Source organism: Ursus arctos, unplaced genomic scaffold (genome assembly GCF_023065955.2).
Source record: "Ursus arctos isolate Adak ecotype North America unplaced genomic scaffold, UrsArc2.0 scaffold_3, whole genome shotgun sequence".
Lineage (NCBI taxonomy): Eukaryota > Metazoa > Chordata > Mammalia > Carnivora > Ursidae > Ursus > Ursus arctos.
Window position 1 is genome coordinate 45078458 of NW_026622985.1, and position 24170 is coordinate 45102627.

Consider the following 24170-nt stretch of genomic DNA (forward strand, 5'->3'; position numbering starts at 1 on the left):
CATTTTAGAAGCACAATTAAAAGTCAAATATATAAAGGGTCCTGTTTTGTGTTTTGAGTTTTTTGTTTGTTTGTTTTTGCAGTTAACGACCCTTCAAGACGTGATCTGTAACTCTTTAATAAAGGTTCTCTCCCAACATTTCTCAGGCAGGATCTCCGTGCCAGAGTTTGCAAAAAAGTAAGGACTGTGGGAACCAGGTCGGTGTCATAAAAAAGAATAGCAGGCCATGTATAAGACATTTGGTGTGCTATAAAATTAACTTTAGGCAATACAGAACCCTTTTAATTTTGATTACATATTCTTCCATCAATCATGGCAGATAATAGAGTGTTTAATTATGATCTAAATGGATTTGTTAGAGCCTACTAATGACAAAATCAATACACTGTTATATTTTAAGAAATTACTCATCCCTAGAGTTAATTTCCATTTAGAGGATACATGAGGAATAAAGGAATGAGTTAAATGACGCTCAAGGGGAAAAAACATTCCCTGACAATCATGACACTGACATGAATTGGCAACAGGTCAGTGGTACAGGGGAAAAAAGAGAGAGATGGGACTGCTCAAGATAAAGACATTTAAGTTACAACCAAATGGACTGTGGTGATCTTGTTTTGAATACTGATTTGAACAAACGAAACAAAAAAACATTTCACAGACAATGAGGATTAAGACAATGATTATACACAGGGTTATTACATGATAAAAAATACTGTTTTTATTGCAAATTATGTTGGAATTGTCATCGTGTAGGAAGATATAATTGTTTGTTTAGAGTTGTATAACTGAAGTATACTTGACATGAGATCTATATTTTGCTAAAAGATACTTGGTAATGCATTAAGAAAAAGAAAAAAGGATAACTAGTGAAAATGAATCAAAATCACAATGATTTTTTAATTGTAATGATGGATACACATAAATGCATTCTATTATTTTCTCTACTTTTCTGAATGTTTGAAAAAATTTAAGATAAAATTTTACATAAAAGCAATTACTACTCTAGTAATACACAGTAATGCTCAGTTAGCCTTAATAAATCTCTAAGTCCCAAACAAATTTCTATATGGCAATTCCTTATATAGAGGAGTTTAATCATGGTTTGGCAATCTCTGACAGACATTAAAACACTCAGTTAAAATTGCTCTGCAAATGTGAACAGCTGCAGTAGTCACACTGTCCCCAGCTTGTGGAGTCCTGTACCCTCTTGAGGTAGAAGCAGCAGCAACGTTGCCACATGGCGGTCCTGCAGCTCTCCAGAGGGCAGGTGCCACCATCATCTCCTCATTGAACCCACTGTTCACACACTTGAAAGAAGCAGTACTTGCCTTCCATACTGCTGCCAAGCTTCTAAGGGATTTTCAGTTTCCATTATGGAACAGACAGAAATGTCTGCATGCAAAGGATGTGTAATATTTTGTGTCCTATATTGATTTAGCCTCCCTCCTTCCTTCCCTCTGTCCCTCCTTTCTTCTTTGCCTCCTTCCCCCACTCCTTCCCCTCTCTCTCTCTCTTCCTCTCTCTCTCTTCTATTTTGGAGTTTTATCACCATTTTAAAATTATTTCCTGGAGAAATATACTATGAGCTCCAAACAACAGACTTTTTGGTTAACTCATAGAACAGAATTCATATATACCCGAAGAACTATCTGTATTTTTTTAATTCCAGGAGTTCAAAATACTGTGAATATGTAGCACTTACATCAGACTATATTCCCATCAAATAAGCCACAAAAGGTATTATCCCACAAATAGAGTACTAATGACCAGGGATTGGGAAGGGAGTTAAGTAGAAATAGTCCTGTATTTTATTGGACTCCACTGCTTTGTACTTGGTGGAAAAATATTTGTTAAGAAGAAGAATGGTGATGGATAGAGAACAAGAAAGTGGGGTTTCTCAGCAGTCAGAACATTGAAATCTGATGCTCTGTTCGGGCTTTGTATCTCTGGCAGGGAACCAGATGGAAAAGGAGAAAACCATTTTATCCTTGTTTGTCTCTTTGGTGCCTAACATATGTTACAAAAACAGCAACAAAAGGGGGTGGAGGAGACTACACTGACCAGCTTCTGCTACCCAGATGCATTTCTGATCCTTGGTCCTGGCATGTGTGCAGCCAGATTTAAAGCCACACAAATGGTGAGTGCATTCAGATGATTGGAGCCTTGGCTGAGCGCATTATTTTTTTTTTTTAATGTCAAGCACTTTTCCTCAAAGAAAATCTTTTGCTCCTACAGGCAAAAGCATGGTGATATCAATATTGAAAGTCCCCTCCCCCTTTTCTTAAAGTTAAAAGCCAAGTACAACACAGGCAACCACAGTCAAATTTCCTGGTAGTGCCTGTGAGTACCTTGGAGCCGAGGAAGACCACCTCAGTGTGAGAGATGATTCATCATTCAGACAGCCCAGTCAGAACCTCTCTTGTAGAAAACACTTCTGACTCAATCATGGAGAAGTCATCAATAATTAATATGGGTTGAGCATAATGACTTAATTATCGCCCACTTTTGCAAATTCAGTCATTTAGCAATTCAACCACATCTAGCTTTGAATCACTTCCTGAAAATATGTTACTGTGGAAATAACTGCAGCTATTCTCGTTTTTAGAAAGGTATTTTTCTGTCTTATTTTTTAAGATTTAGATGATTTAATTTAAATGATGGAATTCTATAACATACAGAGGACTTAAAAATCTTATAGTCCATATTCTGTTATTTTTAAAAAAGCATAAAAACCAAAGCTCAGAGAAGTTAAATTATTAGTACAAGTTCAAACAGCTTGGAGGAAGCTCTAAAGTCTTCTTGATTTCAACTCAGGATTCTTTCTATTTTTCTATTATATTGCTTCTAAGAGATATAGAAATATTTCCATCAAATTAAAGTAATTTAAACTTTTAGAAGTTTCATGACAATAACTAAATGCTTTTTTACTACATTCTATTCAAAAGAAATCCAAATATTTATAAAGAACCTAGACACTTCAGATTCTAAACTGCCCCTCATGGGATTTTAGGCACTTCTACTGTTTCTTAGGTCCCCAAAGCAATGGTCTAAGTCTTGTATGCTGTCATTTTCTGTCAGGGTTTTATAAGCTGAGAATCATGGATGCCTAGAAAGGCTATGCATGGGCTTCAGAAAGTCAAGGACACCCTTAAGTGTTACACCAAATTTTATGAATAGGTACCATGAACAGGAGGAAACTACTGTTTTCATCATATACACAAAGGGATAGATGAGTCCTCAGAGGTTAAGAACCAATGTTCCAAACAAAGATCTTTAGATTATGTCTTTTGCCCTTCTTATTTATATTGTGTTTTCAGTTTCCATACTAAAAACTTGGGTGCTAATTTCTCAGCCAAATTTCAGAAACAGTAATATAAATGTTTTTCTGCCTATTTCTTGAAATCATTGTTTCTCAAAAGGTTCATTTCTTGAGCTGTTTTTGTCTGAATAATAATAAATCATTATGAAAATGGCAATTTTATAATAATAAGCTTCATCCCTTCTGTTGATTGCATTTTATCCAGAAGAAGCGCTCTGCATCTTTTGCTGTACTGGCCACAAACTCATGTCTCTCCCCACAGTTCATGGCAGGGGTGGGGAAAAGAGTTAAATATAAAAGCAAGAGAACAGGGTCCATAAGACACTTTCATCTTCTCATCATGTCATTGCCCTCATCAAAAATAAAGTGAACTCGAATGAAAGGCTCCTCATAATGAACTAAATAAAGCCCAAAACATGCCAAATTCAAAGCTGTTCAAACTCTTCCTCAAGAGGGATTTCCAATGTTCTCTTTCTTCTGCCTCAAAGACCTTAACCTCGCTTCTCGACCTGTTGGAATCCTGCTGTTCCTTTAGGTAGGGAATCCCCTTCCTCAATTTTGAAACACTCTTCTTGATTTTTGTAATGAGAATTTTGTTTGCCTTTTTCTGAATATGTACTGAGACATCACTAATTTTTATGTCATGCTATTCTGATTTCTAGTTATTTGTTTTCACTTCCTATACAATATTGTAAGTTCAGTGAGGACACAAACAGTACCTTGCTCCTCTTCAAGGTTCTCACAGCACATGCAACATTGCCTTGCATATAGTGACTGCCCAACAAGGTTATATTGAACAGATAAATCCACCTCATGGCCTTCCTCACCCTTTTACAGTAGTGGTTCTCAAATGGGGATGACTGTGCTCCCAGGGGACTTTTGGCAACGTCTGGAGATACTTTTGGCTGTCACACTGGAAGAAGTGCTATTGTAACTTAGTGAGTAGTGGGTTTTAGTGCTGCTAAACATCCTACAATGCACAGGACAGTATCCCAACATTGATAATGCCCTCTGCTTCATGCATGTCTTGCTGTGCTTCAGTCTTTTTGCAATTCCAGAGGAAAGCATTGCATAATTCCTGTCTTCTAGTTTGGAAATTGGAGGGAGGGGTACATTAAGGAATGAGCCTAGTGGTCATTCCCAAGGCTAGAGGAAAAACATGAATCTGGACTGCCTCGGCCTTAAAGCCCAGAGAGCAAATCCAAACACGATCTATGATCTAGTGAATTGGAAAATTAAGATAAATAGCTAAAATGAAGGGGCCAAAAACCAGTAACAACAAACAGACAGACAGACAAAAAACAGAAAAATAGAAAATCACAGAGTCTAGATAATGGGATACTTGAATTCTGGTGATCATTGGCAGGTGAATTTTTTGAACTATTTTTATGTTCTTTCAGTACAGGTTTGTGAGGGCTTCATTTTCAGTTAAAAGGAGCCAGAGATACAAAATACAGTTTCCATATCACCAAATGATTCTGAAATGTCCTTTGAGAGTCCTTATGACCCTTCCTCCCTCTTGCCCTGCAGTCACATTTTGAGTGAGTTGAATGACTGAAGAGGCCTAAAGGTTAGTGAAACTTCCACTGTATTTAGGTTACCAGGCGGGAATAATTTTGCCCTAGAAACTGATAAAGTAAATAAGTATATGTGGCAAATCAAATAATTAAATGTCTCCTATGAATTGGTTGCAATTAATTCCTTCCACAGTGTAGCTCTTAGGAGTTTTCTGATTACCCTACATCACCTGAAAAACATACGTTAGTAGGTCTTTCCAATTGAAATTGAAAAATCACTTCGAATTGACTTCTGTAAAGCATCAAAATAAATGTTCTAAATTCATATACTGTCTAAAATTATTTCCTATAAAATTAACATTTTCTATTCTATACACTTCTTAGTTATTTTCCCTGATTCTTCTGATTGGAAAATATTAACTGCTTAGGTTTTTGTAGTTTACTTAAGAGTGCAGAAATGATTAACTAATACACAAGTTGGAAGGCCAGACTTGCTTTCAACAAAAATTCAGTTAATTCAAAACAAAATAATTTTGTTTTTATGAATTGCTTGGAAAATTGCCTCTTCTCACCTCACTCTGACTATTGATGTGGAAGAGACTTTCTAAATCCATTTTAAAAAGAAACCTCTTAATTCTATTCTTCTGTCAAATTTTAGCATACTACTTGAAATGTCACATTATATTTCAGTTTTTCTACCTGCAAATCGGTACTAAAAATACTGGAATGTATTATTGAAAGACTGTAGGAATATTTGTAACCACTTATTTTCCAAAAAGAAAGCGTGAACCTATAGTTAATTATACATTTCTTTCCAATTAAGACATGCTTACAAACATTCATGTTTCCTGTCTGAGAGGGAAAAAATCATAATAGGGAAAATATGTCCTAAGAAGCATGTGTTTTACAGAATACTCATTAACAATGAATGTGCCTCCAATATGACAGATGCTAAGGAGTGACTGGGCTGAGGGTGAAGTGAAATGAAACTCCATAGTAGGAAAATGCCTGCATTCAGATGAGCATAGGTTATAGGGACACCATTAACTCTAACTAGTCAAGACTTCTTCACAGCATCATGCAGGATTGATGTTCCAGGGACCCATACCACTGTGGGCCTCCATGTTTCTCTGCAGTCAGTATTTAAGGGAAATACTAAGCCAGTTACTAATACATTTATCATTTGATAGACAAACCACTGTTATGTTATATTTAACTAAGAATGATATGGTTGACATGTGGTCTGAAAATGGCAAACTTTTCAGGTAGATTAGTCACAAGATTCAATACAAACCTAAGTCAAAATTAAATGGACTAATAATTATACCATGATCAGTTGTTTATTTTGTGGTAATTTACCTTCCTTCCTTCCCTCTTTTCTTTCTTTTTCTTCCCTTCTTTTAACTATCTATCAACTAAGCATGTCTGCATGTACATTAATAAATAAAAAAATTTGAAAAATCTTTTATTTGGAAAGAGCTTTACAGTAACTAAAGGCTTATGCACATCTTTTGAAAAGTGGTTATAAATATTTCCATGAACTTTCAATTATATATTCTAGTATTATAGCTATATTTACAGACAGAAAATCTGAAGGACAAATTTATCAATGGATGAATCAAATAAATTTATCCTTATTAAATATATTTATCATATATACTAAATATATATTTATTTAACAATTAACAACTATTTTAAGTCCCAAATTACCAATAAGGGTTTGCTATTACCATTGGAAGCAATGTTTCAGATCTATACAATCTCTATTTATAAATTTTTATCAAAGTTTCTTATTAAAAGATAGGTGCATAACAAGCCCACCAAGTACTCTCTTCTCAGCCAGTCCATTTATCCTGCAAAGATTATTGAATTTCTCTGGACTTTTCTAGGTTTTAGAAGTAAAAAGAAATAAACTGATACACAGGTACTTCCTGCAGGAAGCTTTACAGTCCAGTGGACTTTCTCCACTGGACTGTAAGTTAGAACTATTTCAGAAAAAAAAGGTTTTATAAAAAGTTTTCTTTTTCAAAAATTCTGTGTACTTTTGAGAAGGATGAGAAAAGTATTCATTTTTTTTTTTCTTTTCAGTTACCATTGCACAATATAGATATTTGAACTTAGAATCCATTTGAATTTATAATTGGCACAAGATTACCTAATAAGAAGCAAGTTGAGTTATTTTCTAGGTCAAAAGCTAAAAATTACCTTTAGTAAAAATATATGCTTTTATCTAGCCCCCTAGAGCGCAGCTTTGCAAAAAATGCCACTGATGGTTCCTAGAGAACACTGTAGAGAGATCTCTTTTGTTCATAAGGTTCTTTTAACAGTCACTATGTGAGGTTCACTTATTTAAGAGGTATTTATTGAGGCTTATTTTATGAAAAGTCCTGTGTTAAGATCTTTTGAAAGATCACAAAGTAGAACAATGGAAATTACAATTTAGTTGCAGGTAATCTAACCATTTCTTAAAGTTACAATGAGTGACAATGTCAGTTGTTATTGGTTGAAAATATATAGGAATACATTTTTTACTATCAAGAAATTCTATAGCAATTCCTCATTTAAAGTTTTAGGAAAAGAATAAAAGCCGTGAACACTACAAGTTAACATATTAAAATAATTTTACTTCTTGTTCTGAATTAGTTGATTTTTAAACACTCATTATTCTCCTTGTTAAAAACTTAATCAATCTGAACATTTATGGATGAATTTATATTGTAGAGCATCTGGTGATGAAATGTAAAAATAAAATCTTAATTACCTCCCCCACTAGTTCTGCTATGTTAATTCAAGACAACACACTCAAGTATTTAGACAGATGGTGGCGGCGGCCATATTAACCTCTGATTTCTCTACAGGGAAGCAAGAGAAAGCAGAGCTCTTAGGATGTGTGCTTGTCTGCCTAGTTTCACACTTTGAAATCCTCGACAAATGCTGATTTATTCACAGCCAAATGTTTTCCTATCTGATTAGGCAGCTTTCTACTTCAGTAAGCATGTAATATGGAGGTAGCTGAATTTCCACACTGAGGAGTGAAAAAACAATATTTATAGTTTGGAAATAAAACAATCTGGAAGAATCAGGACTGTTGAGATCATAAAGAGCTTCATAGGGAGTAAATTTCTGATGAATCTATACCATAGGGTTAAAGAGTTAAAAGCTTAGTTTTAAGAAGAATGAGACTAGGCTATGTTTATACAATAAACAGCAGTTTTAAAGGACTGTGTTTATAATAAATTATCTTGAAGGCTCATTCTTGTCACTTATGATCGTATTATTCCTCAAACAAGAAGACAAGAGCTAGACAAGTTAGCATTTCATTTGAATTTGTCTCAGCTTACATTTTAAATAACGCTTTTGACTTTTCCTTGGAAAATGCATGCAAGTAGCTACTGAATGTGTTCCTTCAAAAAGAGGTGGATTCCAAGTGACATTCTTTTTTTAACAGCAATTAAATTGACAGAAGGGAAATAGGAAACGTTCATAAGCATAACCGTATAAAACTTCATTCTAGTGTAACACAAATTTTATATTTATCAGTTTGGGTACTCAGGGAGAAAAAAAACCACATTATTATCATTAGTTGTAACATTATGTTAAAAAAAAAAAAAAGGTAGCTAATAAACTGAGGGGTTAAGCAGTCCTTGTTTAAATATCCAGTTCAGGCAGTCTTATAGTACATGCTCCAAATACATAACTCATTCTAAAACTCACTGCATTTTGATTGCTATTATAGTAATATTTCCAATTTCAGATGTGGCTTCTACATTCATTAATCAACAAACATTAATGTATTACTATGTACCTGGAATTACTAAGCATTAGATACTTCCATCCATAAAACATATAAATCTGCATTACAGAGTTTACAATCTCACATGACAGATCCCCTAATCGTTACCCTTTATAAATTTTGGTGTATTAAAAAATATTTGCAAGTACTAATCTTTTAAAGTCAAATAGAGAATGGATTTTCAGTAAGTAGATTAGAAGCTACAAGTATCTGTCTCAAGTTCATTGGCCCTGTTTTCAAATCAATTGTCTTAGTCAGTTCGGGATGCTGTAACTAAGTACAACATACTGGATGGCTTAAAAAACAAACATTTTCTTCTCACAGTGATGGAGGCTAGGAGGTCCAAGATCAAGGTGCCAGAAGATTCAGTATTTGATAAGAGCTACCTTCTTACTGTATCCTCTCTCTCATGTCTCTTCTTACAAGGTCAGGAATCCCATCATGAGGATTCCGCTCTCATGACCTGATTACTCCTAAAACCCTCATTTTCAAATATCATTACATTCAGGATTACAGCTACAACACAGGAATTTGAAGGAAGACAATTCAGTCCTCTCTGATCTAAGTCTTTGCTATGAAAACTTGTTTCTCCTGCTCCTCTCCAATACACACATATATTGTAAAAAGTCTAGTTAACAAGATCAATTCATTCATTAATTAAAAAGATATTTGTTGATGGCTATCCAAGTTCAAGACAAGGGGAAAACAAAGATGAATAAAACATAGTCTTCATCTTCAAAAAGTTTACTGTCAGCTCCCATATTCATGATGCTCAAGCTTCCTAATATCAACGTTGCAGATTCCCACCCTCACTCAGAGATTTATTTATATTCTATGGTTCTTAGAAGGGGTCTATCATTCTATATCTTGAGTAAGCACCCAGATAATTCTGATACATGCATGTGTCCCATCCAACTCTGCCTTTATGTACCAATTCTAATATGTAGTCTTATGACTTTTATCGTAATAACTACCATAATAACTAGTATTATTTTCCTGACTATACATTTAACATATGTTATTTCATTAAGCGTCACCACACTCTCATGGGGTGGGTATGATTACCTTCACTTAAAGATTAGAAAGCAAGGTCAGAGAATTTAAATAACTTTACTAAATATTCACACCCATCCTTCAGCAAGCATTTCTTGAGATTCCACTATGCAGGAACCCTTTTAGGTTCTGCAAACATAATAGTGTACAAACCTCTAACAGAGGACAGATTTCTCTTTGATTATACAACCTATACTCCTAGACATTATGTCTTATTACTCTCTTCTTCTTAAAATATTTTTCTTTTCAATTCTGTTAGGAGACTCCCAACTTATTCCTTGTGCCGGAAAGCCTCAAATTCCAGTTCTTTCACAACAGACATTTTATTTTTTTTTATTTTTATTTTTTTAAAGATTTTATTTATTTATTCGACAGAGAGAGAGACAGCCAGCGAGAGAGGGAACACAAACAGGGGGAGTGGGAGAGGAAGAAGCAGGCTCATAGCAGAGGAGCCTGATGTGGGGCTCGATCTCACAACGCCGGGATCACGCCCTCAGCCAAAGGCAAACGCCTAACCGCTGTGCTACCAAGGCGCCCCCACAACAGACATTTTAAAATAGGGATCTATGAATTTTTAGATAGTTCACTAATGAGCTTCAGGAAGCTCAATAAAATAATTCTCTCATGTGAAGTTTTTTCCTTTAGGAAACAATCACTAGAATCTAACAGATTCTTGAAGGAAGACATGATCCTCAAAATGATAGTAACAAGCGATGCCAATTCAGGTCATCAGACTAGAGTAGTCTCTTTGTCTGGCACAGAGTAGGCACTCAAGAGCTATTTTTTAATATATGAATTTCAAAGAGATTTGCATATCTAATACATTTGGGAAAACACTACAAAATTACACATAAATAAGTTGAGGGTGAATTATCTTAAAAGGTAACTATAGAATAGAAAAAAGATCACTTCTACAGGGAACATGTATAGGACTTGAAGACAGGCTATAAAGGAGTTCAAAGAGTTAAAGGTGACATCAAGGTTTGATCATGATGTTGACTTGAAGTAGCAATGGAAGTAAAGAAGAAGAGCAACTGACTTGAGTCATAATGAAATACATTTTAAACATGGTAACTCTGGGTAGTGTTAAGTATTCCTGTGAATATGTTAAGTGAGACACTGACCTTAAATACATAAGAGTTAGCATTAGAGCTACAGACTATGTAATTAAATTACTTAGAGACAACATGAAAATGGTGAAGTAAATTAAATTCTAACGAAAGAAGAGCATTAAGAGAGAACTGGAACCTGAAATTCAGGGAGCGATAAAAGGGACTACGGGAGTAAATAGACAAAAGTGCTATGAAATGTCTCAACTTATTTCCAGGACAGAAGGCTTATTAGGTAGAACTGAAATAAGCACCTGATAGATAAGAAGCACGAAATTTGATTTTTGTTAAAGTATTTTTTAACAAATAAGTATTTGTTTTAAAATATAACTACTTCTTCCTCAAATTCCTTAAAATTCTAAAAGATACATGATCATAACCCTTAAAAATTTATACTATATTAGGGGACATACAGCATAGCTATTTTCCAGATGTAAGTACAAATAAGTAAACACATAACAAATTTATTTACTTATTATCAACAAGAGTTATAAGTGTTTCTATAACACTGCTATATGTATTTATTAAAGTTTATATGTATATAATATACGTACTTATATACACAAATATATGTTCATATAATAGATGAGCACATTTTGTTTTTTCTTACCAAGAAACTCAGAATAATGGGAGAAACAGAGTTTAGCAACAAATACAATATAGATGTGTAAGAAGTAAAGTTTAGCATTATTAACTGGATGCTTTCCATAAGCAGGAACCAATGTGTTACAGTATTCATTTCCCCCAACAGAGCTTACTCTCATTCATTAACTGCCAATGTGGAAACGGAAATAAACACAGCACGTAATGTAAAGAAAAGTGCACTTGTAGAGTTAAGTATGAGGTGAAAAAAAGACATTCTGAAGGAAGTGGTAATCCAGTTGCATCATGAAGAATGTTTGGAAAAGGTCATCAACAAAGAGAGCATGTATAAATACAGAAAATGAGTAAGTGTTTGGTGTGCTTGAAAGCAAAATGCAGTGTGGTTTAGCTGGAGCATCTGACTAATGGGATGAGAATGGAGAGGTAAGCAAGGGTCATTTTTTAAGAACCCTGAAATCCATTCATGAATTTAAGGTATTTGATTTTGTCTTGGAGGCAGCAGAAAGCCATTCAAAACTTCCTACTGTGGATATTTGTTCTTATGTTGGCAGTGCCTGATATAATTGGGTTTTTAAAATCATCACCGGGTCGTTGTATCTAAATATTTGGAAGAGAAAAGAGTCTGTAGGAAAAGCAAAGAATAAAATTCTATCATAACCATCTTTGTACTGGATTGAAGGAGCATAAGCTAAGGTGAGGTAATAGAATGGAAAGATTAAAAAAGATCAAAGAACTGTTTAGGAGGAAAACGAGTGTATAATACTTTAAAAGAGTGAAAGGATGAGCTATTAACAATTATGCCAGGGAAACAGACATATATTGGCGTTGTTCCAAGCAATCTAGGTCATCTCTAAGAAATGTAAAATCAGTGATACCAGATTTCAGAGGAGGAAAGGAGAAAATAGTTTACCAGGTTTTGAATTACATATCTACTACTAATTAGCTACATTAGGCAAGTTATTTAATCTCTACATATTTCAATTTCATCTCTTTGAATGGGGAAATAGGATTGTACGATGATTAAATAAGCAAATCTTATTTTTAAACATTTTTTTTAATTTATTTGAGAGAGAGAGCATGCACAAGCAGAGGGGAGAGGCAGACGGAGAGGGAGAAGCAGGGTCCCAGCTGAGCAGGGAGCCCCACGTGGGGCTCCATCCCAGAACCCTGAGATCATGACCTGAACCAAAAGCAGACACTTCACCAACTAAGCCACCCAGGCACCCCTAAATAAGCAAATCTTATGAAATACTTAGCAGTGACTGACACTGTGGTGTCAGTGGTCTGAGCTTACTTACTCTTAATAGAAGAGACACTTTATGAAGAACAAATTTGAATTGGGCCTTAAAGAACATATAGAACAGCAAAATGTAGAAAATATGAAAGAAGTTAAACAGTAACTATTATATAGCAGATGTATTTGGGAAATGAAAAATAGTCAACTTTGACTGAATTGCACAGAATGTAAAGTAATAGGATATACACAGGAAATCTATTTGAAATCTATGAGAAACATAAAATTAAAGCAATTTAGATTTTGCTCGTCAAGCAACTGAACATCACCAAAGGACTTTCAGTAGGACCAAACTCTGAAGATAGATTAAATTTTAAGAGGGACAAGTAGATGTGTATAAAGGTCACACAGTAATTTGGCCCAGGCACGATTACAACAAAGTTCTGTCTTAACTAACCAACAGCTTTGATCTTTTTTCACTGTGCCATATGGGTTATTTATGAACCCTGTTACCTCCCATCATGGTGAGGTATAACCTCACTGAGATATAACCAAATATATTGTTTGAAGAGGAAGGGTGATAAGTAGGTAATGGCCAAAACATAAGCTCTGAAGCCAATTGTGTTACCTTATATAAACTGCAGAATCTCAATATTCTTAGCTTTAAAAAGGATAGTGTTTGCTCACAAAGTTGGCGAATATAAAAGTTCCAGTTTCCTGAAATTGTCTATTAAATTTCTGGGATAGCTTCCCGTTGAATGTACTTCTACATGTAGCCTTAAAATAAAGCCTCATTAACTGAGGTTATTTGAACTTATATTCATTCTTTACAAACTATAAAAGTTTAATTGACCTTTAGTGATTCAAATTACTTTACAGGAATTAAATGAAAATTTTTTGGTTAGCATATACTGGATGTTTAATATATGGTGGCTATTATAACATTAAGATCAGAAATGGATGAGAACAAGGAATCTAGAGCCTGACTACTTGGTACAAAGCCCAGCTTTGACACTTACCAGTCCTATGATGCAGGACAAGTTACTTAGTATACTTAACTTGAGGAAATAGTATTATCTATTCTATAGACTTGCTATGAATATTTAATGAGACAGTATTTGTTAAAACGCTTAAAATACTTCCTGAAAAAGTGAGTTCTGGATAAGTAAATGACATACAAAATGAAATAAATAAGAGACAAATTAACAGAAATGTCATCTCTTCGAGTTTTTCCTTGGGACATATCAGACCAATGACAAATATCAGTAACTGAGAATCTGTGGCTTGGGATAACTGTAACTGTTTAGTCTTCTAAAATTCAGTCATTTTTAAATATCTTTTGAGCTACTTTTCCTTCATCCAGAATATTGTCTCATTGTTCCAGTCTTTAATTTTTTTTGTCCCTGGTATTACATGCAAGACCACGAATGACATAGGCACTCAATGGATGTCTGTGGGATATAATAATTAAAATATTTAAAAAGATATTTTGAGGGGCACTTGGGTGGCTCAGTCATTAAGTGTCTGCCTTCGGCTCAGGGCATGATCCCAGGGTCCTGGGATCCAGCTCCTCATCAGGCTCCCTGCTCGGCGGGAAGCCTGCTTCTCCCTCTCCCACTCCCCCTGCTTGTGTTCCCTCTCTTGCTGCCTCTCTGTCAAATAAATAAATAACATCTTAAAAAAAAAAGATATATTGAATTTGGCAAATTTCATAATTTTCTACATTGATTAGTTCCTGGATTAGAAAAAAAAGATTATGACAAAAAACCCTGAACAATGCATTTCATGATCAGAATCTCAAACTCATAAAGATACACATTTTTCTAAAGTAAATTTGTGCATTATTTTCTTAAGTCTAAAATCCAACTACATTTATTCATATTAATAATTCATACTAACCAAAATATGGACTGCATCAAAATTATAAGTTATAAAATATACATGAATAATCATAAGGATGGCTAGGAATTGTTAGTGACATACAATAAAATAGATATCTAGATTGCAGAAAAGATAAGAACAATAACAATAGTACTACAAACATCTAATCTATAGATTAGAATATGAACTATCTTTTTTAATAATCAATACTATGTATTGTTAATATCTTTATTTTATATAAGAAGAAACTAAGGCACAGCAAGGTAAAGTAAACTGCCCAAGGTCATAGTAATAGTAATAAATGAAGTCAGGACTTGAGCCCAGGCAATGTAATCCCTGAGGCCACAAAAGGAAAACACAGTTTACATCATGCAAAATATTACTTACTTTTCTTTTCTTTTTCTTTTGTAAATAAACTCTACACCCAATATGGGGCAGGAATTCACAAGCCTGAGATCAAGAGTCCCATGTTCTATGGACTGAGCCAGCCACGTGCCCCTACTTTTATTTATTTATTTATTTATTTATTTATTTATTTATTTATTTGAGATAGTAAGAGAGTACAAGCTTGGGGACAGGGCAGAGGGAGAGGAAGAGGGAGAAGCAGGCTTCCCGCTGAGCAAGGAGCCTAGCCTGGGGTTCCATTCCAGGACCCCGAGATCATGACCTGAGCCAAAGGCAGACGCTTAATTGACTGAGCACCCAGGAGCCCCACTTTTATTATGTTTTTAAAAAAGCACTTGAGATGAATAACACGTGTTATAATATTCATATTTTAGTTTTAATAATTATAGTATGTGAAATATTCAATAATTATCTCCCCAAGTGTCATCTTTATGCAAAATAAATATTAATTTGTTAATGAAAAAGCTTTGTCAACTAGCTTAATAATTCTAATACATTTCCCATGTACACAGAGAACAAAATAACAGCTACAGAAATCTGAGATAAACTAAACGTGTTTGTCTGCAATCACGGCTTAAAATTCATGTTACAAATACTATATATTTTATACATAATGGTTTAATGAAATAATAGGATGAAACAGATAAACATACTTAAAACTACATTTTTACACAAGACTGGGTCTTGGTAGAGTCCACAAGACTTTGAAAAACAGATAAATACTGCTAGACTTCCATGAAAATCATAATGTTGGCTACAAAAGGGGCATAAGCAAACCACTCTATTAGTTGTATGAAGAAATGAGATCTAAATCTCTGCCCATGCTGCTACCACTCTATTGTTTTTGCTGCTATAAAGTTACGTTTTCCTATTCTTTTCTGTAGCTCCTCATTTCTGTAAACTTCCAGTTCTTATTGTCTCTTCAGTTCCGTAGCTTCATAATTCCACTACTATCTCTTACGCTTTCTAATTTTGCACATTGCATTCCTGCAGTTCTATCTTCTAATTTCTATTGATGCTTACTCTATAGGTGTGTCATATATATATATATCCCCAGAGAAAAGATCTGATTGGAACAGTTGTATGAGCATAGTGTTGCTGATGAGAAGAATTTGTTTTCCTCATACCTTGTCAACTAGAGCTCTGATGGTAGTGTTTGTGCTTGGCGGATATAGTTGGCTCTGTAGGATTCTAATCGAAGGACGCCCTAAGGGCATGTCCTCATTGCAAGAAGGGGGTGGGAGTGGGAAGAGCTGAAAGTGGAACTGCCAGTCTCACTGAGCTAGGATCAGAAATCAAAATCTGAGACTGTACGAGTCAGTGGAAACTGAAAGGTTTCTTTCCAATAAAGAAAGGACCCACAGAGGGAGAAGCCACAATATCCTCAAATGAATCTCCTGACTCTTGAAGTAAGAGTCTTGGCTGACTCTTAAACATTCATACAAATACTCATGCATAGGAAGAGGCACTAAGGAACTTGCTGAAAAACTAGGTAGGTAAAGCTAGAAAATTGCTGACAAAGATCTCAACCGCTGCCTGGTGCTCCTAAGAGAAAAAGTAGAATGCAAATCCCACTAAGTTAAAGTGGCTTTGTAAATACTACAGGCATTTCATTAAAAAACAAAGAAGATATGGGACACCTGGATGGCTCAGTCAGTTAAAGCATCTGACTTTGGCTTAGGTGGAGACATCGGGATCCTGGGATTGAGCCCCCCCCCCCCAATCCAGCCCTGGTGGCAGTGAGCCCCACCTTGAGCCCTGACTCGGGCTCTGTGCTCAGCAGGGAGTCTGCTTCTCCCTCTTTCTCCCTCTGCTTGTGTTCTCTTTGTTTCTCTCTCAAAAAATAAACAAAATCTTAAAAAAAAAAAAAAGAAGTATAGTTCTTGCCCTAAGATTAAAGGCCACCAATTAAAGACCACCAAGGATAATGAATATGCCCCAGGACTAAAGACCATACTAAAAGTCCCAGGTCCTATCAAAGCCTCCAGAAATGCAGGATAATTAGCTAATTATTTCACTGCCTCCTACAATAAAAATAAGAAAAGGTCAGAGGAATATAACAGAATCTAAAATCCCTACAACAAATGTGTCATGGAGATTGGCATATAACAACAACACAACAACAATAATAATAATAATAATTTACTAGACACGTAGAGAAGGAAAATGTGATCCATACCAAGAAAAATGAGTCAACTGAAGTAGACTTGTACATGACTCAGATGTTGGAATTAGCAGATGAGAATTTTAAAATAATTCTTAAGATTGAGACTTAAAGGAAAAGACAGTCATAATGAGTGACAGATAATTTTAGCAGAAAAGCAAAAACTATTTATAAATAAAAATGGAAATTTGAAAATTTAAGGCACAATATCTGATGTGAGAAATCCACTGAATGGGCTTAAAAGTACATTAGAGAGAGCAGGTGAAAAGGTAATTAAACCTGAAAACAAATTAATAGAAATTAACCAATCTAAACAAGGAAGTGAAATTTAAAAAATTAAACAGCATTACTGTGATATGAATCAATATCAAAGAGTCTAATAAACAGGTATTTTGAGTCCAAAGAGAGGAGAGAGAGAGAGAGAGAGAGAGAGAGAAAGGTGTAGATACAGTATTTAAGGAAAAATGGACAGGTTTGCTTGTTTCAAAATTTGACCTAAAATATACTATCTGTGAACTATAAGCAATGAGGCAGAAAGAAAGAGAGAGAGAGAGAGGGAGAGAGAGAGGGAAATATATGGCATAAATAAAGGAAAGAAAGAAAGAAAACTATCTATTCAAAACTACACAATTGTCCATAAGGAAGTCCTGGAGGATTTTTAAACAAATTATTGTATCAACTGTACAAACAAGTCATCATATTAAGCTATAATATCAATAAAGTGAGGGATTGTTATAAGAGGAAACAAATCAATGGAAGAGAATAAAGGTCTAAAATCAGAGCCGACCACATATGGTCAATTTCTTTTCAACAAAGGACTCACGTAATCTAATGGCTGAAAGAAAGTTTCTACTCTTAAATGGTGCAATATTACGTGGGTATTCATAAAAATGATAATCAGAGTTCTTAGAGAAAATACAAAAAACAAACAAAAAACCCCCACCTAAACTAACCATCAGAAAAAGATAAATTAAACTTCAAAATTCAATATTTTTTTCAAAAGTAATAAAAAAGAAAATGAAAAAGCATTCTACAGGATGGGGAAATATAATTGAAATACATATATCTGACAGTGATTTATATCCAGAATCTATAAAGAATTCCAAGTCACTTGGGCAAACAACTCAACAAAAAATAGATAAAAGCTTGAACAGGCAGTTTATCAAAGCAAATACATCAATGCCCAATAAGTACATGGAACGCTGCACAACATCATCAATTATTAGGGAAATATTACCACAAAGAGAGAGCTCCTTGCCCACATTAGGATGGGTAAAATTAATGTTAATATCTCATTCTAATCCTTCTCCCTAAGTCATCTCAAACATCTCTCTCCTGGGAAAAGATTTGGCTACCTATCTGTACTTCTAGAAACATTTTGTGCATCCGTGAACATTTAAAACATACAGTTGTTTCCCTTTTCTTAATATAAATATTAGCATACACTATACACTGTTATTTTTTTAGATATCTGTCCACATTAGCACACAAAAAGATTGCTCGTTTTGTTTGTAATGCATCATATTCCATTTAGGGGCTTCAGTTCAGCACTATAAAATCCTTGAATCATATGGGTTCAAATCTTCAATACCAAAGAATTATTTCTCTTTTATATTTCTTTGCACAAGCGTCGACTGATATGTACGTGAACAATGACAGCAAATCAAAGGTAATAGATAATGATAAGGTACTAGATGTCACCATTACTATTGTACTGTGTGAATCAACTAATACCCAAATATCATCTAAAATCTCAAAAAAAAAATGACATTTCACAGCTCTTAACTTTAAAACATGTATTAAATAATAAGTTTTTCTAGTCGCCTTTAGTAAACTCAGAAGAAAAGGGCATCACTATATGCTGCAGACACTTTGGATGAATGAACAATAAACAAGAACAGAGGCAAAAATTAAACAACAGAGTACAGTTTATAGCAGAAGGTTTTTGTAACTTTCAGAAGAGAAAGGGAATGGACACTGCTGTGTCTTCATCAAAGTAATCCAAAAGTAAACAGAAAATTTCATTATATACTCTTTAGTTTTCAAAACATGTTGTTACTGTTTTGCTTTGTTGTGTTTTTTTACTTTCTCTTATCCTAACCTGACTGACGTGAATGAACCCGTCTTCATGCTGAGAAAATCAGTACCTCCTTAAGGCCAAATCCCCCCCAGAGTGAAAACCGATTTCACGGATGTCAGTAGCCATGAAACAATTGAAAGAATCAAACCTCCATTCAGGACTGTTCAGGGCTCTTTGGCCACCATTTGCATGTGTACCATGGCTGACGTAGTGTTTCTGTGAAAGGAGTATGGTTTCTTGTACTAAACTTTGAAAAACCACGGCAATAATATATATTTTTTTAAAGTTAAGTCCTCTCCCTACTCCAGTTCTCGATTTCACTTGCTCCTCTCTCCAGAAACAGCCGCTATTACAAATCCCTTGGTTCCGCTTCCTGTATGATTCTGTTAAACAAGTGGTAGTTTGCTGTCTATAATAATAAATGCAATTAAATGCACAGCTGTAAAAAAAATTATAAATGTATTCACACCTAGTAATAGAATTTAAAATTTCAAAAGCCAAACCTCAATTGCAGAAAGTGTGTTCTTGCTTCCTGTGCAGCTCAACTGTAGTAATTATACATGATACAGTACTTTCAAAAATATAAAGTACAACACAAGTGAAAGGTTGTAATGTGTTGCTTTTGAGTTTGGAAATGAAGCCACGTGGAGGTCCTGAGCTTAAAAGAAATGTCTCACCACTGGCTTTCCCCCACTGCCCCTTTACATACTGCAATGAAACTCAAGCTCATAGCCTCTCAGAGGGGCACAGGAAAAGGCAGAAGTTACTTAGGCACCATTGTTCTGTGTCCAAACTAATACCTGACCCAACACGTGGTTTGACCTGTAGCAGAGCTGCTATAAAAATGTAATTCTCCTTTAACCCCTCCATGTAAATCATCAGAAAGCTTTCCTCTACTGATTTAAACAAATTTGGTCTTTGACCTCTACAGTCAGAATTGGCCTCAACAACTCTTTCAGATGGTTGTCCTATTGACTGCTTGATGTATGTCAACTGCCATAAAATGCAATGCTGTTTCACCACAGGTCTTCAAATAATGCCACATATGTCCAAAGTCATAGTAACAGTCTCTTTATTCCAAGTAGAGCAGTAGCATGAAATACTGCAGATTAATGAAATAATGCACTTTGTTGTATCAAGCTTTGGTATCGAATGCAGCTGTGATTTGCGGTATTGTTCAACCAGCTGCAACACCTGTCAACGTGTTTCCTACGGAACTTCAAAAGGCTTCCAACAAATGCCAAATGCTTTGAGAGGTTCTCATGTGTATAAGTAAAAATTCTTCTGGGTCTGTGATTTTTGGTATTTAACAACCAGAATAGTACAATAGTTCATAAAACGATCAGTTACTTAATGATCTATCTGCAAACATTCGAATCTGACAATTTGAGATAGCACAGAAAACCCAAGAAATTATATTTGCTCACTTTTCTGGGGAAAAAAACCTAAACAAATTGAACACTCTAAATAAAACCTAAACTCTAAAATTGAAGCAAGATTTCCAATCAAATGATATTTTCACAATTTCTTTTAAGCATTAAACTTTTTTCAAGGAGTTCCCACTGATTGATATATTTATGTGTGTATATGTATAAATATGTACATTAAAATGTATCAGTATTGACACATAAATATTGTTTATTATTATATAGTAAATTATAGTATAAAATAATTATTTTAAATAACATTTATACTAAATAAATAAAATTACATATATTTATAAATATATAAAAACTTATATATATATAAATTTATAATCTTTAATTTGAAATGAATTTCAACATCTCTTAGTAAACAACATTTAATAACTGTATTACAGGAAGATATTGTATTGAATATAGTATTAGAATGTTTTGGCACTTAATAGTTCAAAAATTGTTTTATTTAATTGAGACCAACTGGCCTCATTGCTTCTTATAAACTTTGCAATATATATTCAATAAAAAGGAATAAAAATGAACAGATGTTTCTCCTTAAAGAAGGCAGACAAAGATTTTTCTTACACAATAAATCAGCTGCTAGTGGATTTCCAGGACATTGCTTCAGGCTAGCTATTTAGGTATAAAACTTAGAAGAAAAAAAAAAAAAAAGTTACCTCTGTGTGGATCCAAAACTGGTAGAGAAGATTGAACTGAAGATGAACAGCATATACTGAAGGTGGTATGAAGAGGGCCAGGGGAGAGTAGAATATCTAAAAAATTAAAAATTTTAAAATGTACACATATTAATTCTCAACATAAAATACACTTTTACTAATGGTTCAACATTATGAGTATAAACTTCATTGAACACACCTTATTCTTTAGCAAATACACCCTATTCTGTATATTTTATTGCCACATTTGACTTTGCAACATTAATTTTCCACATGGTGATAAAATTACAGACATGTTGGGGCTAAGTCGACCAGACTTTTAGTTCACATTTAATATTGTCTAATTAAAATAGCATACATGGTGTGTTATTTCCTTAATCTTGAAAAGGTTAGATGTGTTTCCTGGAAGTAAACAGGTTTTTCTTATACACACAAATACTCACTTTAAGTTAAAAAAAAAAAAAAAAAAGAAAGGAGCATGTGCCTTTATACTTTGATAGCTCCCCAAAACTGTATTATGACCTGGCATGCTTAGTGATAAAATGAAATTATAATTTAAAAAAGTAACTTCGTATAAGAATATAACAAGAGGACAGAATACATTTTCTCTTTTAAATATGCTTTTATGTGGTAGAGCACGATATGTCCTAATTTCTCAAAGTTAGTAAGGAAGAAGCTATGCTACAATGCCATAGTGGAAACAAATTTTAAAGGTCCGTATTTCCTAACAGACGGAAATGCCTCTGCCTTGGAAAAACAACTTATGCTTAAACCGCAGAACTGGTTAGAATCAACTAATAAGCACAATCTGCTGTGCTTTCCTAATGACTTTGATCTTCAAGAGTGATTTCATGTTGTAAGAAAACATTTCATTAAATGAAACACTAAACAAACAAATAAGAATAAAAGGAATCTTTCCTCCATTTTACACTTTGGATTTTATAGAGTTAATATTTCCAAAGGACTAGCTCTTTTAAAAACATTTCTCCTGAATATTAAATTTTATTTCTAAATTACTGTTAAAGCTTTTGTTCTCAGGTCAATATCATTTCAAGTATGTTTAGTTGTGATGATGCATTTGAAATTGGACATTTACATAAACTCTTCTAGTTTTTGTTTTGAACCTTAAGTCATGAAAAATCTCAACTGTCATCACAAGCAGGATCACTTTTATTATTAATAAATGAATATTTATATATTCAGCAATGGATTGGATTAGTGAGCAACAAAAGAATACTGGGCTCTTTTTCAAAACATCCATTTTAAGTCTTGGTTCTACTACAGAAGCTCTCCATGATGTTCACAAAGTTCTTAAACTTCTCTAGGCTTTAGTTTTCTCAAACGAGTGGTGAAGGAGAAAACCATTTGAAACTTAGCCATCCTTCTGGTTCCAAAAGATCTGTGATACTATTTTGAATTTTTTAAAAGATTTATTTATTTATTTTAGAGAAAGAGAGCAAGGTGGGGGGCGGGAGGGAGAACAGAGAGAGAAGCAGACTCCCCACTGAGAGTGGAGCCTGATGCCAGGCTAGATCTCATCACCCTGAAATCATGACCTGAGTCGAAATCAAGAGTCTGCTGTTTACCTGACTGAGCCATCCAGGTGCCCTTATGTTGATTTTTTAAAATATATTCAAATAGCTCTCTTATAACAGGTTAATAAAAAATATTTGAAACATACATATAGCCTATGATAAAAACATTTTAAGTTAAGGAGTATTTTGGAATCTTTGAGATGTGAATAAAAATGTAAAATGACTTATCTTGGATGTGTAATAAGTTTTATTTGGAAAGAGAGTGCATACCAGATGAATATTTATATTTCATTACAATTCCCCAAAGTGTGGAAAATAGTCCTTTCAAAAGCAGCTGTTATGGAAAAGGGGGTTCTATGCTCAACTAAGTTGTGAAGTAGTAACTTTACCAAGTGAAATTTCTTCTCAGAACTTCTCAGAGCCTTTACTATGCTAATGTGAATCACAAGGGTATTAGCCCATTGAATACTTCCTTAATGAGTTTCCCATAGGATTAGATTTCCTTTTATAAAAAGGGTTTGATAAACCAATGTCTCAAATCTTACAAATCAGTAAATATAATTAGCAGAAAACTGGAAAAAATTAGCTCAGCATGAATTTCAAAAAAGGAAACTTATAGTAAGAAATAAAGATATAGGTTAGGGAATAGGTCACATGAACTACGTGAAAGTTAAATTCTTGTGATTAATATAGTACTATAAAAGATCTAATGATACAACCAAGTTTCTAATTTCTAAAATGGAAAGCAGCTTAGTAAACGTTCAGTTCTGAAAATCCTCACTCATCTTCTATACCTCACATCTTCACATTTCCAAATTCTCTGTAGTTTTTAAAACCAATATAAGTGTCAGTTCTATCATAAAGCCAGAAATGGTACTACTTTGGGAGAAGAATTTCTCCTTCCGCAAAGTTAAACTCTCAGTACCTGGGTCAGGGGACATTACACTGCTTACCAAATATATCCATTTCTGCCATGCATTCAACTCATGTCATTCTGATTCCAAGGCTCTTTAGCTTCAAATTTGACTGTCTACCCTAGGTTATTTTGTTACCTTTTAATAGAAGTCATACATAACTGGTTCACAAAGGAGAAAAATAACCCAGACCTGTATGTGTGAAAAGAGAATGAGGATAGGTCTAGAGGTGACCTTAGGCTAATGGGTAGAGTATGAGTGGGTTTTATTCTGCTCATCAAGTGAATGGAGCAGCCAGGGGTTGTGTACAGGTGATCATCAAGCAGGACATTAAGCGAACTGTAAGTATCTCAACCTTCCCGAAAGTGTTGGAGAGTGTGCCAAGAGATTGGTATGGACTATGGCATTCACGGACAGATCTGAGGGAGACTGTGAACCCCTTCAACATCACAACAGCTTTTGTGC

At 34.3% G+C, this 24170-nt stretch overlaps 1 protein-coding gene across 19 annotated transcripts in view; it reads right to left on the reverse strand.

The window, feature by feature from the left end:
- AGMO (alkylglycerol monooxygenase) overlaps positions 1 to 24170 on the reverse strand; it is a 366688-nt gene that overhangs the window by 206539 nt on the left and 135979 nt on the right. For all 19 annotated transcript variants that reach the window (XR_008956466.1, XR_008956467.1, XR_008956465.1 and 16 more), the window contains one exon: positions 21257 to 21352. Coding sequence is in view for 15 of the 19 variants with exons in the window: in XM_057304529.1 (XP_057160512.1) it covers positions 21257 to 21352 (96 nt within the window). In the remaining 4 variants the exon portion in view is untranslated. The remainder of the gene's footprint in view (positions 1 to 21256; positions 21353 to 24170) is intronic.